The sequence below is a fragment of the Nelumbo nucifera genome, chromosome 5 (genome assembly GCF_055504915.1).
Source record: "Nelumbo nucifera cultivar China Antique chromosome 5, China Antique-T2T, whole genome shotgun sequence".
Taxonomy (NCBI): Eukaryota; Viridiplantae; Streptophyta; class Magnoliopsida; order Proteales; family Nelumbonaceae; genus Nelumbo; species Nelumbo nucifera.
In genome coordinates this window covers 18,150,195-18,164,943 of record NC_142653.1, presented here as the reverse complement: position 1 = coordinate 18,164,943, position 14,749 = coordinate 18,150,195, and the positions used below count along the sequence as shown (strand labels likewise).

Genomic DNA, 14,749 nt, shown 5'->3' with positions numbered 1-14,749 from the left:
ACGTGCCTACGTGTTTTGAGTATTTCTTTAGTCATTATACAATGACAAAGAGACCTTATGTACCGACCAGATATCTGTTGCCATTGCAGAGTAGAGAGCACGCTTTGCGTTGCGCTGGACTGCTGTACTACTGTGGCTTTATGACCAACTCTGTTACAGGTCTTGAAGGAAATTCAACTCGAATACTCGCCCAAGAAATTAAGAATAACAATCACTGTCTTGAGAGGGAAAGGGACGTCTGTATTTGTTGGTAGCGTTTGGAAGTCTAGAGAAGCATCTTTTAATTTTATACGATTGGTAGCACCATCTATTTCACTTTTAACCTGCATCAGCATGTGGTCGGTAGGAATACTTGCAGAGATGACGTTTACTAAGCTATGTTCGGTTTGAAATAAAATAAGGGAAACATAAGGTTGAGGGGAAGTTTTGAGGAATTTCACAAATTTTATTAAGAACCTTTCATTTTTTTGTAGATGTTAAGATTTAAGAACCTTAGAACCTTCCTTTTAACTTTCTGTTGCTCTCTTATTTTCTATTAAACCAACCCAGAAAGATGCTTGGTTGGCTGGATATTTCTGAGCCAAAGCCTTAACAGCTTGATCCACCTTTCCTAATAAGACCGATTTTGCCTGTTATTTTCGAGTTCGAATCTACTGACCATGATACATTACTGGCCACGCACATCCTGCTACACATCGGGAACATTGGTTGTACTTTACATCACCGATATTTCCGATTTACATAAGCATGGCCAGCAACGTATCCCGGTCAGCAGATCCGGACTCGTTCTTTTCTGAGTTACGATTGAGCAATCCAACCAACTTAATGCGAATTTCAATCTGGTTCCTGCTGTCCTTTCTCCAGACTCGCCCAATGCAAACCCCTTAGAGATCTATTAGTGCATTTTGGCAGGCCATTATAAAGTGTTAATTGCTAAAATCCATGTCCTCTTTCCACAAGCATATCAACTGACATAAAAACTAGTTAAATCCCCATAAGATATATGAATTCAACCTCCCATGAGCAATTATAGTAATGTAACCAAATAAATGCCTAAAGCAGAATTGGAGATGAAATGGAAGGGATGTTCATAAACATGTAAAAAATAACACAAATAAATATCTTAGTAGTAAATGGAAGGAACAAATTCACTGGCAGTCGGTCTGTATTTGAAGTTTATGAACATTAAAAACCATGCTGGTTTGCTCCAAATCTACCACCCATTAGCACATTTGACCTCCTCTTGATTCGTTCATCGTAAGCATCAACAGATTTGAGACCATCAAGCTTTCACAACCACATGTTATAACCAAATTTAAATTCAATGACCTACAAGTGTGAAGTGTAATTAGGAGAATGCTCCAATAAAAAGCTCAACACCTCAGACCCTTAACTAAAGCTATATGAAGTTAGTTAATAAACCCAATTACAATATTGCACTTTGTCAAGGGCCATATCCTCTGTTAAATTATGAGTTCTCAACTCTTTCCTCACTACCTAAACCCATGCCCTCTGTTAACTTCTTGTTAGTTAAGGATAGCCATTTAAAAAAGGGCACCTTGGAGGTTGAAGCTTAAGGTTACAACTGTCTCCATGATAAGTGCTGGGAGGGTTTTCCTGTGGCTGCTTAAGCATAAAACACCATAAACGCCAATGTACAAAGAGATTCTGTACAATCATCAACAGGGCATCAAGTATGACCAAAAAAATCTATAGACAATGAAGTATGACAGTGCTCTCTGCTAATTAAACATTTTGCCGATAGCCAGTCCCTAATCAGACCACAAGGCAAAGTCAACGACTGTTTCTTCTGAACACTTTTTCTGATAAAAATTTCAAGAACTCGTTTCGGACCAAATCACCCAAAAAATTGCTAGTGGGATCACAGCCCAGGTTGCCCTTCCAATCTTGCCTGCCATAATTAGGCTTGCCCATATCCATTTATAGGATTACTATACTGAGAAACATAGAGTAGATAGGCTTCTGATCAAGTTCATCTTTGATATCTTGTTGAGAATCTCCTCTATGTAAACAGTTTGAGCAACACACCAGGTGTAGAATTTCTATACATTATCCACACAGACCAGATGATGGAGTGGAGCAGGATCCAATCAATAGAATGACAAACTAGAAAAATATGGATTTATGCTGAGAAACATAGAGTAGATAGGCTTCTGATCAAGTTCATCTTTGATATCTTGTTGAGAATCTCCTCTATGTAAACAGTTTGAGCAACACACCAGGTGTAGAATTTCTATACATTATCCACACAGACCAGATGATGGAGTGGAGCAGGATCCAATCAATAGAATGACAAACTAGAAAAATATGGATTTACTCTTTTAACCACTCTACAACACCCTTGCTCAATTGACTCCTGCCACACTATACAAACAACTAGTTTAATTTTAAAATTAAAGAATGTTATATGGGAAGGTTAAGTTTGAATTTTGGCATAAGAGAAACAGTTTTCAGATCAGAGTGTATACGCCACATGTGGGAAGGTTAAGTTCGGAACATAACAAAAGAGAAAACGGTGTTAATATCAGAGTACATACACCACAACATCATATGAGTTGCACACCACTACCTTGTTTATGTTGCTGGATAAACTTGGTATTTCAATGATTATACAACATCCCTGTTTACTCCTACCACTGTCAAGACATATTGGTTTAATGTCTTTTACTTTCTTACAATATTGGATTGTTATAGTTCGTCATGTGTGAAAAAGCACATCTCCCTCTATGTCAAAGTTACATGGGCTAAAATAGCCAAAAGGAGACTGATTAGGAACTCACTGCCACGGTAAAAAAAAAGGAAGGGGAAGGATATTATTCTCTTCTATAAGGTAACATACTCTCTGAGAAGCAATCACTGTTTTGACAACAATAACCATGCAAACACACAACCATACTGTCATAGAAAAAAGCATTACCATCACATCATTAGATAAAATAAAAAGCAAAGAATACTTGAATCATTACATGTGTTCTGTAAAGGAAAAGATGAATTTCTTGAACATTCTTTGAGCTGTAAAGTACAACTAGTAAGTTAAAGGCAGTGTTTACATAAAATATCTATCAAACTTGAATTTCATTTACGGTTGTTATGACAAGCAAAAAGAAGCTCGATGCCAAAAAAAATTCAATGTTTCAGATGCTTTTCATGTCACTGTGGTGGAAAGTTGAACAAATCACAAGCTAGGACTTGTGGGAATGAAAAATCATAGAACTCAAAATAGCTCATCTTCAACCCTACATTTTGACTGCTACATGTTGTGCTGAGCTTTTCTTCACAACTCCTCTAGCACACAACTCATTCAATAATTCCAAAGCCTCCTTTGCCAAACCTTCATAAGCTATACCTTCAATGAGGATGGTGTATGTTGCTTCAGTGGGTTTACACCCCTTAGACACCATGTAGGCCAGAAAGTCTATAGCACGGTCAGTTTGGCGAGACTTACAAAGGCCTAAGATGACAGAATTGTAAGTAATGGCATTGGGTCTGATCCCTAATCTCTCAAGTTCATGGAAAAACTTAATTGCCTCATCAACCTTGCCTTCTCTACTAAGACCACCCACAAGTGATGAGTAGGTGATTATATCAGGACGAAGACCCTTTGCCAGCATCTCACCTAGTAGCTTCACAGCATGATCTGTACTTCCCATCTTTGAGAGCCCATCGATAACTGTATTGTATGTAATCAACACTGGAGAACAACCTTTACTACCTAGCTGGTGAAGTAGCTCAACTGCAATGTCAACCTTCCCATCTTTGCACAAAGCTGTAAGCAGTGTGTTGTAGGTTACAATATCTGGATAACACCCTCGAGATACCATTATTTCCAAGTACTCGATTGCCCGATCCATTTTCTTTTCTTTGCAGAACCCATGAAGCAACGGGTTGTAACTTAGGGAATTGGGAATGCAGCCATGTTTTGGCATCTTTTCCAAGATATCAATTGCTCGGCCCAATAAACCCCTCCTACACAAGAAGTTGATAAGGATATTGAAGGTAACAACACTAGGAGAACAACCTTTGCGAATCATGTCAGCTAAGAGTTTTTCAGCATCCATCCACCTTCCTGTGCTACACATGCTACGCAGGATGATATTGTGTGTAATCACATTAGGCTGGCAACCATATGATGGTATATTATTCAGGAACTTCATTGCTTCATCCAATCTTCCTTCCTTGCAAATTCCATTGATGAGAACATTATAAGTAACCACATCGGGCTTACATCCCTTACTCCTCATTTCATCCAACAGCTTCATTGCCTGCCCAACTCCAAACTCCTTACAAGTTGCTTCTATCAGAATGGTATAGGTGATAACATCAGGATAGCACTCTTTCTGCAACTGGAGATCGAGAACTTCCATTGCTTGTTTCAGTTTTCCGCTATCACATAAACTACGCAGGATTGTGTTATATGTAACAACATCTGGAGCGACACTCATTCTATCCAAGAGTTGTAGAGCATTCTCAATCTCCCCTGACTTGCAGTACCCACTAATCAAGACATTGTAGGTTATAACATCCGGAACAGCACCAGACTCTTCCAGAATCTCCAGAACCCGAGTTGCCTTCTTAGTCTTACAAGCACGACAGAACCCACGAATTAGACTGGTACACGGGATTATATCTGGAATATCACCATGATAGACCATGTTCTCCAGAAACTTGAACCCTTCCTCCAGTTCTCCATTTCTAACAAAGCGACGAAGTTGATTGTTGCTCTCAAAATCCTCAGAACTGCAGGAAGAATGAAGTGGCACCATAGAGGTGTGCCCGTTGCCCGGATGTCCATTAGGGGTTCTGGTTAGGCTCGGTAGTCTACCATTAGAACTAATAGATTCCACCTTTGAAACCGCTAGAACCCGATTCCTGTTTTTCTTTCGATGCCTATCAGGTTTTCTCACCTCATTATCGGCAGATAAAGCACAACAACAAGTCTTGTACCCTGGAAAACCCTTCACCAGAGAACCACTTCTGCTTAAACTGAAGTCATAATGAACACTAACCGTAACTCTACACCCAAAACCAATTATCTTTGCGTTCTCCTTCTGAACACAGTTTGAAGACGAAAACCCTCCATAATGCTGTTGTGCAGGTACCGTTAAGTCCATCTTTTTGTTCAATTGCTACCCATAAAACTTAAACCCAAATACTCGTAAAGGAAAACCCAGAAGTGTTCGTTACAGACTTCGTGAAAAAAAACCAAAGATTGAAGAAATTAAAAAAGAAGGCTTCTAGAGTAACGACTGTACAGTGAGGCAGAATCAGAGGATTTTAGCGGGTTCTACACAACGGAGATAAATATAAAGATGGAAAAGAAGAAAACAATCGAAAGGGTTTATGATGAGAGCTTACTCTACAAGTACTCGGCGCTCTCGGATGGCAAAGAAGCTCTGACCCCTGTTAGAGAACGTGTTCACGGAGGCCGCAACCGCAAGCTGAGGGATGCTCTGTTTCTTTATGCCATTGCCGCGCCTCTTATCCGATTTCTATCTTGCACAAGGTGCTCAACGCACATCTTGGTATCCGACCGTTCGATAACATCTGACGGCAAGAACAGAGGACACGTAAATATGGCACTTGCCAACTTACCAAATGTCCTACATCAGACGATACGGACCCACCAAATAGATAGCAAAGCCCGTACACTTTTGTCTCCAGCTCACCCGGACTGACCTTTATCACGTCTTTACGGCAGCATAGGTTTTTCCATTTCGTAAATGTCTTACATTCATCAAAAAACATTCTTAAATGTGTCCCTAAAAAAATCGCAAAGTGACGGGAGTGATTGAAACCACAATACATTGCTGAGTCAATTCGATTGGATTTCGTCCAATCCGATTCAGTCTAACGTGAGTATATTACAAAATGGACCAGGTCCAATGAATAATGGATCGGTCCAATTCAATATCTTCAAATTCGTTTTAATTTATATTGGTGTCAATTCAAATCCGGTCCATTGACACTTATATTCCTGGGACCAGGTTTAATTCAATCCAATGTAGTAAAAATTTATTACGGACCAATCAGGTTCAATCCAATCTAATAAATATTTTAGACCGGATTGGTCTAATTCAATATGTCTTGTTGGTTTGTCTAATCTGTATAAATTGACTTTGGACTAGATGAGGTCCAATTCAATATGTCTTGTTGGTTTGTCTAATCTGTATAAATTGACTTTGGACTAGATGAGGTCCAGTCTGAAAACTGGTCAATTGACACCCTTACTGATTACGATCACCTAGCCATAAATGAAACATTGATTGTGTTGTGGTCACTGATATTCTCAACATGTGGTTGGAGAGTGTAGCTAGCAATATGCTATGGTCAAGAGATCCGAGTTCTTCTATTAAGTGGACTTAGAGATCGGCTTCAGTGCTCACAAGACTGTGTTCACACCATTCATGAGACAGTCTTGTAAGCACTGAAGCCAATCTTGTGGACCTATCCCATGATGGGTCACAATCTTATGAATATCCAACAAAAGGCAAGCTACTTGAGCGCCAGACCACAAGTGATGCACCCATGTTGAATAGGGTAGCGTTGGATCACACTTCCCAAGTTTGGATAAAGTAGACACAGCATTGTAAACATGTTCGATGAGCGCTTAGAAAAATTTTTGACACATGTCCCTTAAAATACTCCTAGCCTACCCTTGAAAAAGATTAAAAACAATTTTTGACAATTGTCAGAATGTTTATTAAGTGTCCATTGAAAAAGATTAAAAACAACTGTTGATAGTTGTGCTTACTAGATCTGGTCCCATTTATGATGTCCCAAAACTAGGGGTGGCTACGAGACGAGCTTTTCATGAGCTATTTGAGCTCGACTCAGCTCGGCTCGGTTTAAACTGAGCTTCGAGCTCAATAAATCTCGGCTCATGAGGCTCGCGAGCCTAGTATTAAATAAATCATTTTTAATATATACATTAGATACGTACATACATACATATCTATAATAGTAGATAATTTTTATAATTCTTTATTTTTGTTCTAAAACATAAAAAATAATAATAATTTTATACATATAATTTTATTTTTCAAAAAAAACTTGGCTTATAGTCGATCTCAAGCCAAGCTGAACTCGAAATTGTGAGCTATGAACCGAGCTAAACTCGAGCTCAAGTCTCTAATTCGAATCAAGCTTGAGCCCGAGCTCAAGCCTAATACTATTCCTACGAGCCGAGCTCGAATAGCCAAGTATTCGGCTCAGCTCGGCTCGAATCCACCCCACCCAAAACTCCAGTATCACATGGACCCAAATCCATAGAAGTTGACAGTTTTGAAATTTTCGAAATGGAACTTGCAATTTGCAAATGATCCATGGTTAGATGATTAAGGCGTATTCGGTTCGATGAACTCACTTATCATAGTTGGGATACTCTGCCTAATGGGCTTTCCCCTATCTGTTGTCCATAGTTGTTGCGTGTTTGGACCAGTTTGGGAGGGTTGAGTTGAAGATTAAGAGGCTAGGCCATGTTTAGTTTGCTGTGTTGGGCCTCATTTTTTAATTCTTGCTCATTTGTGGGCAAGAATGAATAACATTAGTGTTTGGTTACAAATTTTTTGCCATTGGTCCCATTCTTTTTCAAAATGAAAAATCAGCCCATAGCACAAAATTTGAGGTAGCCTATAGCATGAAAAAATGGTCATGGTCCATCTTGCTCATTTTCATTCTTTAAAAAAACTCTATACTGGCAATAACAAACTACTACCCTAGGTCTACAAAACTATCACCATAAATGTTTATTGGAGGATAGTTGGTCATCCACTAGTAAACATCTATGCCAAAAAATGAGCAATATAGGGCACTTGTCAATTTGAAAAGAATTCATTTTTAAGAAAAAAAATATTTGATTTATAACAATATTTTTTCATTCTATCTATTTTTATCCAATCATATCCATTTTAAAATTTCATCTAGGGTAAAAACGAGAAACAATGAGAATTGAACCAAAAAATAGCCATCAACTCTTCAATTGACTGATTGGCAATGGATGTAGGCTCTTAAGTCCTGACCTTTCACCAAAATAGCTTATTAGACTGTTCACGTGAAGCCCACCTCAGAAAGCTGCTACACTTGTATATTTATATATAATACATATATAATATGTATAAAATATATTATATTATGTATTAAAATATATAATTTATTACATACATTGTATAATATATATTTTTTAATATATAATATATATAGTAGTATTGAAATTTGGTTCTAACTGAAATAAACAAAAACTGAACCAAAAATCTTGTTTTGGTTTATTTTTCATTTAAAATTTTTATTTATTTGGTTCAATTTTAAACCGAATAAACCGTTTGTTCAATTTCGGTTTAAGAGGGGCTGCGTTAATTAAACCATATTAGTTGAGCATTCATATTACAGTCACGATTTGAAACGTCTATATCAACTTTTGGATTTTCGCCAAACACAGTTTCAGAAGGCCAAAATGGGCATCCTGAAAGACCTCATCCTACTTTGAAAAAAATGTATTTTGAAGTTTCATACTCAATTTGAAAGGAGTACAAATATAAATATGTGCAGTGTAAATATATACAAAATACATAGATTTACACTCTATATATTAATTATAATTATTCTTTTACACCATACCCATACTACGTGTCATGCACATGAAGCTTTTAAAACAGCCTAGGGTGCTTTTTTCCATACAGTCAAATTTATTCATACTTTGCCCTAATCAAATTGATTGGATTATGGTATTTCTATAATATGACCAATATGATACCTCAACCCCTTCATTACTCTCAACTCCCAGGTCCTACCCCACAGAACTCCCCATGGTGGTTGATCACTTGCCTAGTTTGGAATACCTCTTGTGATAAGAAATATATTAGAAAAAAACCAAGGCTCAGTTTGGAGTACCTCTTAACATTAACAAAATAAACATTAATGCCTGAAACTAGGGATAAAATATCAGACCACAATATCCTTAAAGGAGAAAAAGGGATAAATGCAGCAGTGTTTAGAACCAAAATTGTCTGCTAGAATCAGATTCTATAATGACTTGTTTCTACACAAGCTAACTGAATGGCCAAAGCTAATCAAACACACGACTACAATGACTGTGAAGTGAGTGAAAAGACAAATTTTATAAAAATAAAATCCGGATCCGGATCAAATTTCATTACCACCGTGACAGGAGGGTTAAGGGGACGGGAGATGGGCTATCCCTCGTTGTATAGCCCCATAAATCTATCCTAGGTTTATGAATGGGTTTTTAGGCCCGTGTTCGTATGAGTTCTGATTTAGGCTGCATTCGGGAGCCACATATTTATGGTGTGGCATTAACTCTTTGATCTCTTTAAGCAAGGAACCCGATTCAAGCCCATAATTATCCATTGCTTGTATCTCATGGGGTTCCGCCCATGTACATTTGTCAGACTGCCCCTAGCGTCAGACGTGGGGTAATGACCGTAGAGTTCATTGACCAAGCAGTGTATGTGTCACCTCCAACCTTTTACTGTCTGAGGCTTCGTTCTTATATTGCAATTCCCCAGTTAACAGATGGGGCATCAGCTCCAGCTGGACAAGATGCTGTTAGACAGTTTTGTATGCCCTTAGCTTCAATCATTTTGATGTACTTTTGTTATTTAGTGGAAATAAATAAAGTGCATGTTTGATTCATGTTGTTTGGTTTAATTCTGTGTAAAACCCTAAAACTGGACATTTGTAGAGACTCATGTTAGTTTTAAATGTTCACAGCCGTTGGATAAGTCTGTGGAGGATTTATCCTGCCAAGGCTGATACTGGTGTGCCACCAAGTGTTGGGATGGCCTGTCTCAGCCATCAGGGTAAGACCCGAGGCACATACAGCATGGGATTACTTGAATCCTTGAACCGGACCAGATTTCCAGTCTTGCCCTGGACCTTTGACATAGATGGGCAAAACTGGAAAGTTACACCTGACCCCTAGACTCGATTATGACACTTCACTAGGTGCTGGATCAGCCTGCCTTTGATATGCCAATCAGTGAGATCCTTAGTGGGGATCAAAACCTGGGTATGTTGGGGCAGTTTGAGAATTCATCTGAGTGGGTGGTCATAGTGACAGAATCAGCCACTTTGTCGGACAAAGGGTAATGATCGGGAATGCACTCTCTCTGATGGAAACCAAACTGCCGGCAGTTGATTTCAATCGTTGGAATTTTGTTTTTGCAAAATTAATATATTTACATATATATGTACGGTTTCAAAATGTTTGCAAATGGTTTTAATTCCCGGGATCCATGTGAGAGGAGAGTGCAGCACTGTTCCTTGCAGCCGAGGGAGAGGTCCTCTCTTGTCGGGCAGTGCTTGATCATTAAGGGCTGAGAGGTTAAGTGTAAGACCATTTAGGATAATACTCAATGGGCTAATCTTGCACCTGCCCACAGTCCCTGGGTTTTTATAAGATGGCTTGGCCTAGGGACCACTTAATGTAAGTGTTGGGCCCATAGGGTTCATACGATGGACTCAAGGGGTTCATTGAGATTTTCAGTGAATTCGGCTGGGCCTTGTATTAAAGGCTGGGCCGAACCCATGTGGCTGGTGTGTAGATCAATGCTTGGGTCCCACGCCATACAAAGAAGCCCAACTGGGCAGCAGATTGGAAACTAATTAAACACTGAATACTTAATGGGCCAAAAGCCCATTTCGAGGTGGGCTGATATGATCACCCATCCATGGGGCGAATTTGAGATTGAAGTTAGCAAAAAGGATTGGGCTCTTAGCCTTATCCACTCTTAGAGACCAAATTCAAATCAGATTTGAATCTGGTAACCTCCTAATAAGAACAGGAGTAAGCTAACTCTATCTGGGAAAGGGATTAAGATTATCCCCTATCCAAATACTGATTTGGATTGGGATAACTCCTAATTAGGAGATTTCTTAATCAAGAAGAAATGAGGAGATTTCGAATGTACTAAGAGGGAGAGAAATCAGATTTCGATCCAAGGGGTTTTGGTAAGCAAGAAGGGTTCCTGCAATTTGAGATTAGATCTCATACTCTCCAGAAAAGAAAACAGTTCAGCCTTTTCGTTTCTGGAAATCTCCTCCTGCCGCCGCCATCTGCATTATTGCAAGATTTGATCTTTGCAGAAAAGAAAGTCAAGAAACCAGTTCTTGACATCAGTCTTGCAAGAAAGACTGAAAGAATTCAGTGTTTAGTACATCCAGGGGATTCTTGTGAAGGATCCAGTGTGTAGGACGCACCCTGCTGGTTCTGTTCCATCCACAGCTGTGTCATCTTCAGCAGGGACAGATCTTGGAGCATTCTTTGGGCGTGAACACCAACTTTGGGAGATACTGCTTCTCCGGATCAGGTATAATCCTCCCATTTATCTTTTGGTACAGATCTGGTTTGATTAGGGTTCAAGTAGATCCTTGAATATTGTATTCTAAATTCAGGGAATATGATTCCCAGTTGGGAGAAGGTAGGAAATTTTTGAAATTCGCCCCACCCATTCCGCAACCTTTATGGCGTCCATCAGATGGATCCTACCATTCTTTCAGATGCCATACGTCTAGCCAACAACGTGTAGCATTTGTGGACTTTGTGGTTCGGGGGACAATTAAGATGATAACCTTGGCCCACGATTTTCTTGAATCTTCCACTGACAACCACCGACAATGAGGTCCATTTAATTTGAATTTGGTTCAATTCTCAAATGTGGTTTTACTTCGTTTTCTCATGGAGGTGGGTGAAGCTCCCCAAAACGATAGGGAAAGGAATTTTCTTACCTCAACCATCTAATGACTTGAACGTTTAAATGTAGATTGTACAGCATATGTGGCCACTATTTGGTCCAAGCTAAGGTACCACTAGTTGGTGGCCGCGTTCGTAGGGGAGAAAATTTTGACTATAACATGTCACGCAGGGAGAGTCCCGTGGCTGTGGAAGGTAGCCTGTCAAAACTTTTTCCTTAAGAAGGCGACGCAACCATGTCTGCGTTTTATTTGAGATCCATTATTTTTATGGCAAGCGTTGAAAAGTCTTGGGGTGGCGTTAAAAAGTCTTGGGGGTGGTAGATTCTACGATTTGCCTTTTTTGAGAAATCTATGATGCCGGAAAGATAGTATCAGAAGAGTTTTGATCAATTAAAATTCATCGAGAATTTTGATAAATATCATCTGATTCATTAATATATTTATGATATTGGTTGATTGATTATAAGTTTTTAGGATATGATGCCTTTTCATTATCATAGTTAAAGCCACTGTTTTTAAAATCGGACCGGAAAAATCGGGAATCGATCACCTGATCGGTTTTGTTTTTTTCCAAAACCATTTTCCCCTAAAATCGTTGATTTTGGTCAGCAAATCGCTGAACCGGTTGGTTAATTGTTCGAACGGTTTTGACCTTTTTCTAATTTTTTTATTTTTTTTGTTAGAATGGACCGATTGTTCAGATCAAACGGTCAAACCGTTCGAACCAATAACCAAACCCCTAACCGATTTGATCACCGATTCATTTTTAAAAACCATGATCAAAGCGTTGATTTTTTTTGAAATAATTTGAGTTCAGTCTCCCTCAAAATTCCTAATGGGATCGTATAGTTCGGGACACTACAAGGGGAAAAAATTCCCAATTCACTAGAGAATGGTGTTTATAGAGGGCGGGTATAAATATATTTAGGAAACGAATAAAACAATTCTGAGGGGGGCTGAACTGAACTCTAAAAAGGCCTATTTTTTACGAACCATTTTTTAATTTGTTTGGAAAGTAAATTGGGTTAAATGTTGAGGTTAGGTTATTTTATTCGACTCGGAAACCAGATTAGGGGACCCACTATTAACGTGGGTAATCTTCTTGAGCCATTAGGATGGGGTTTTTGTCTGATTTGGGAGATTTCATTTGTGGTTATCTAAGCTACCAATTTGAATTAGGAAAACAATATTGATGAAGGGAAATTTGGCCCGACCTTGCGATCGCCCGACGCGTGGCAAAGGCAAGCGGCTCGGGACAGTAGAGCACCCAAAGCGAACATCGGAAGCAAGTCCAAATTCACTACCGAACCCCAACTCCAGATCGCTGTGTTTAGTCCGAGCTCCTTGTTAAGAGCGAACTCCCTGTTAAAGGTCCCAGCTCCCTAAAACCCGAGCTCCCTAAGTCCTAGCTCGGTACCAGGAGCCCGAGCCCCCTAAAAACCCGAGCTCCCTAAAGAACCCGAGCTAAAGAACCCGAGCTCCATAAAGAACCCGAGCTCCCTAAAGAACCTGAGCTTCCCAAGTCCAAGCTCCCTACTAGGAGCCCGAGCTCCCTGATAAGAGCGAGCTCCCTCCTGAGAACCCGAGCTCCCTGCAAGGAGCGCGAACTGTACTGGGCCCCAAGCCTCACGAAGCTGACCCGAGCTGACTCGTGGCAGCTCGAAACATTCCAAACCGAACTCAAGGCACCTCGCTCGCCACTCCAACGCTCCCAAAACACCAGGCCCGCCAGACGTACCCGATGCCAAGGACGTCCCCATCCAAGGGCGGCGTACCTGACTGATTTGGGATCTGACGCCTGACAGCCGCATTTCAAACGGCTTCCTGCCACCGCCACCTGCAACCGTCGTCACTAGCCGCAGAGACGGCTCCGACAGAAGGAACAGTGGCGGTTCTGCCCGACCAGAGGAAGTGACACCCGAACTGGCAGGAGTTCAGAAGTAATCATGCCCGACCTGACGGAGGCCTGGAAGTGAGTACGCGAGGTGGTTATAAAAGGATTCTACCCCCCCCAGGGAGGAGGTATGCTAACTCTCGCGCTATCTGGTTATTCTTGCCTTTGAAAGATTCTAACTTGAGCTTCAGAGCCCTTACGTCGGGTTCTCCCCGGAGTTTCTCTTCTCCCATTTCAGGTCCCTGTTACTCATTTCAGAGGCAAGATCGTCAACAGCTAAGACCGGCCAGATTGTGCATCATCAATTGGCGCCGTCTGTGGGAAACGCTTCAAAAAGCCTCCCTCCAAAATTTTCACACCCTTTCCTTCTCTAAAGAACTCATTACTTATGGCCTCATCCAGCAACGCCGGATGCGGCACAGAGACAAACACCACCGGGGAACAGCCCCAAGTCCCCGTAGTGTGTGTGGGGCAGTTCACCATCCCCCTCACGGTGGATGGAATCCCCAATCTGACTACGCCGCAAGCAGTGGCACCTGTAAGCCTGCCCTCCGCAAACATCTCCTTCCCTCTTCCCATCGAGACTACCTTCACTAAACCGACCGCCGTCCCCCTGGCAGCTAACCAGAATCGGTTGGACGACTTAATGCAATGCATGCGGGCAATGCAAGCCCAGATCCAGCAGTTCCAGCAACACCAGCTTCACCAACACCAAGTGTTGCACAACCTCTCCCAATACCACTATCAGCAGCAGTTTCCCCAACTGACACCAAACCAACCACCGCTTCCACCTCGCCACCCTGCCCCGAAGCCAGTAAAGGCCTCTCCGCAGGATGGGCGCCTTCACCAAGGAAAGGCCTCCAGGCCCCAGAATCCCCCAAACAGCCAAGCCTCGTCCCCAGGCCGGAGAGAAAGAAAAGTCATCCCCACCTCGCGGCTCGCAGGCGGATCAGGAACCTCGCCCGCGAGGTCAGCACCTCGGGTCTCAAAACCGGAGTCCCCACTGGTGGAAAACCGATTCGGCGCACTGGCAGTAGCGGACTACCAGAATTCCGAGCCCATCGAGCTCGGCAACACGGAGGCCAGCAGCGCCAGCACAAGGCCCACTCAGCAGCGAAGACGCCG

At 41.2% G+C, this 14,749-nt stretch overlaps 1 protein-coding gene across 1 annotated transcript; it reads right to left on the bottom strand.

The window, feature by feature from the left end:
- Nucleotides 1-2,948: 2,948 nt before the first annotated feature.
- On the bottom strand, nucleotides 2,949-5,468 carry LOC104595550 (Pentatricopeptide repeat (PPR-like) superfamily protein). The gene has a single exon (XM_010256316.3). The coding sequence runs from the start codon at nucleotides 5,130-5,132 to the stop codon at nucleotides 3,258-3,260; it is 1,875 nt and encodes a 624-aa protein (XP_010254618.1). The 5' UTR covers nucleotides 5,133-5,468; the 3' UTR covers nucleotides 2,949-3,257.
- Nucleotides 5,469-14,749: the final 9,281 nt, after the last annotated feature.

Bases quoted from the DNA above. Each gene is read 5' to 3' on its own strand.
- LOC104595550 (XM_010256316.3), bottom strand. From the start codon at position 5,132: ATGGACTTAACGGTACCTGCACAACAGCATTATGGAGGGTTTTCGTCT.